The sequence below is a fragment of the Blennius ocellaris genome (assembly GCF_963422515.1).
Source record: "Blennius ocellaris genome assembly, chromosome: 8".
In the NCBI taxonomy this organism is placed as follows: Eukaryota; Metazoa; Chordata; class Actinopteri; order Blenniiformes; family Blenniidae; genus Blennius; species Blennius ocellaris.
In genome coordinates this window covers 14,616,546-14,618,738 of record NC_137657.1, presented here as the reverse complement: position 1 = coordinate 14,618,738, position 2,193 = coordinate 14,616,546, and the positions used below count along the sequence as shown (strand labels likewise).

Below are 2,193 nucleotides of genomic sequence, written 5' to 3'. Positions count from 1 at the left end.
GTTTGTCAGAATCCATAAAGCAATGTTTACCGTCTTTGTTGTTCATTCATCTCACTGGGCTTTCACTCCACTCACATTCTACATGTTGTGCTTTTTCATCCATCATTAATTGCTAGAGAAGCGTGTGTTGTGGCGCCGCCTCGCCTGATGAAAGTCTCACTGCAGATTCACACAGGCAAACAGGGAAATGTGCACAGTTGATTATGTCCAACGCTTCGCCACTGTGTAAATAGAAATTAGCACAGTCACCAGTAGTTTGTTGTTCTTTTATTAGTATAAATACTTTATTTCAGGATATGTATGAACACTAAAGTTTTACTTGAAACAAAACCACAGATGGCTAAAGTTTCATTTTCAATATATATATATGTTTGTTTGTGTTTTTTTAATCCGGTGGCTTCACATGAAGGAATGTGTTGATATGTGACAAGATCTTCTGTTTTTTTTCGTGCACTTGCCACTTTTTTCTTCTTCTCTCCAGGTGCTGTGTGCAAGCTGTTAGTTGTCTTTTCAAAGGATTACAGTCCCCGATGGCGTGGTTATCATCATTTACCACCAGTGCAGTGGCCCAAGAAAGTGCCACAAAGAGCAGCGTGTCCATTACTTGTGAAGATGCTGTTTTGAGGTTTTTGAAGCTTGGGTTTGGTGCGATACAGCCAGGTTCAGAGTGCCAAATGATGTTTGGGCCCTTTCACGTGGAGGTTGAAAGTTTGTACACTGTCAGGATGCTGAGGTCATTGTCAAGTTTCTTTTTACTGCTGTGGGTAGAAGAAGTGATAAAGCTGGTCCTGCATGATGCCAGCGTAGGTGCTTGCAGCCGCCGTGGTGTCGACGTAAACATTCCTGCGAACATCACAGAGGAGAGTTTTAAAAAAAGATCCAGCCCAGGTGTCACATTTGGAGTCATTAAATCTGCCTTTAAAAGTCCCTTACTTGACTTTCTCCTCAAGCTTCATGCCTTTGATGCTTTCCACGTATTCACTGGCGGTATTCACAGCCGAGTTGTAGTAGGATTTGATGTTCTCTGTGATTTTGGTCATGGTCCCCCGCTCCTCGTCGACCTGCCTCGGCACACGGAAGCCTTCGACATCTGCACAACCACGGGTTAAAGGAGATTTAATGATCCGTATTCGTTTCAAAAGAAAGGACTCAATGAGCTACAGAAACAGAAGGAGGAAGGCAGGGTCAGTGAAAGAGCAGGAAACAAATCGACAACAAATCAAGTAAATGGCCTTCTGCAGATGGTCTGCTGGCATTTTCAACAGCTTTTCTGCATGCGTGTGTGGTTATTACTGAGATGTGGACTTAAATCTGTTTACACATTAACTTAATGTTGACTTGTTTTCCTTCTGGGGGGATGAAAATTGATTCTCAAGAAGTATCAACATTTTCGCTGAAAGCATGTTTCAAGGTTAGTAAAGTTATTGTTTTAGGCTAGATTTCTGCAAGATAGTTTAAAACTAGTCTGCAGGAATACAATTAAGGCCTACACATTGGAACTGAAAAGCACAAAAAACTAATTTTATAAAAGCTCACAAAGCTCAAATTATTCAAATGATTTGATTTAAAATAGTATACATTTCAAATGATGCTCCAGAGATCCATAAACTGTCCATTATAATGAAACACGTCCAAAACTGGATTTCTAAATCAATTATAGGAACAATTTTGCTCTAAACTGAATATGAATATAGTCCAGTCAGTCTTTTTATCGCGATTGATTTTTTTTTGTTTGTTTGTTGTTGCTTTTTAACAAAACAAATAGCATGTTACACTGATTTAAAGAGAAAGAGAATAATTCATCATGTGTATAAAGTAGTAATTTGGGGGCATCAACTGAAGGGAAATCAAGTTTCGACTTACTGAGACCAAGAAGTGCAACAAGCACAGTAACAACCAACAGCTTGTTCATGTTGACTCGTACCTGAGAATGGAAAAGAAAAAAAAAACAACTTTATTATCGTTTACCCCACTTCATCCACTAGGGTGAGGCATTGCCAAAGATTTCCTCGCTCACGTATACCATCGGCATTGTGAGCAACAATCCTCAAATCTGTTAAAAATGTCCTGTTCTCTCCAAATTAAAACGCATAGTCGGTCATCTTCTTGTGTTAAGGCTATCTAATCTGTAGACGTTTAATGCTGTTTGGTCTCTTTGCATTGAGAAAGTAAAGCAGGGTCGTCATGCTCACC

The 2,193-nt window shown here is 39.7% G+C and overlaps 1 protein-coding gene across 1 annotated transcript; it reads right to left on the bottom strand.

Annotated features, from left to right (window-relative positions):
* Positions 1 to 752: 752 nt before the first annotated feature.
* On the bottom strand, positions 753 to 1,919 carry apoc2 (apolipoprotein C-II; the record flags this gene model as incomplete). Its single annotated transcript, XM_080501219.1, has 3 exons — positions 1,864 to 1,919; positions 934 to 1,090; positions 753 to 843 (listed from the first exon to the last, which is right to left on the bottom strand). The coding sequence occupies exons 1-3, from the start codon at positions 1,910 to 1,912 to the stop codon at positions 753 to 755; spliced, it is 297 nt and encodes a 98-aa protein (XP_080357345.1). The 5' UTR covers positions 1,913 to 1,919.
* Positions 1,920 to 2,193: the final 274 nt, after the last annotated feature.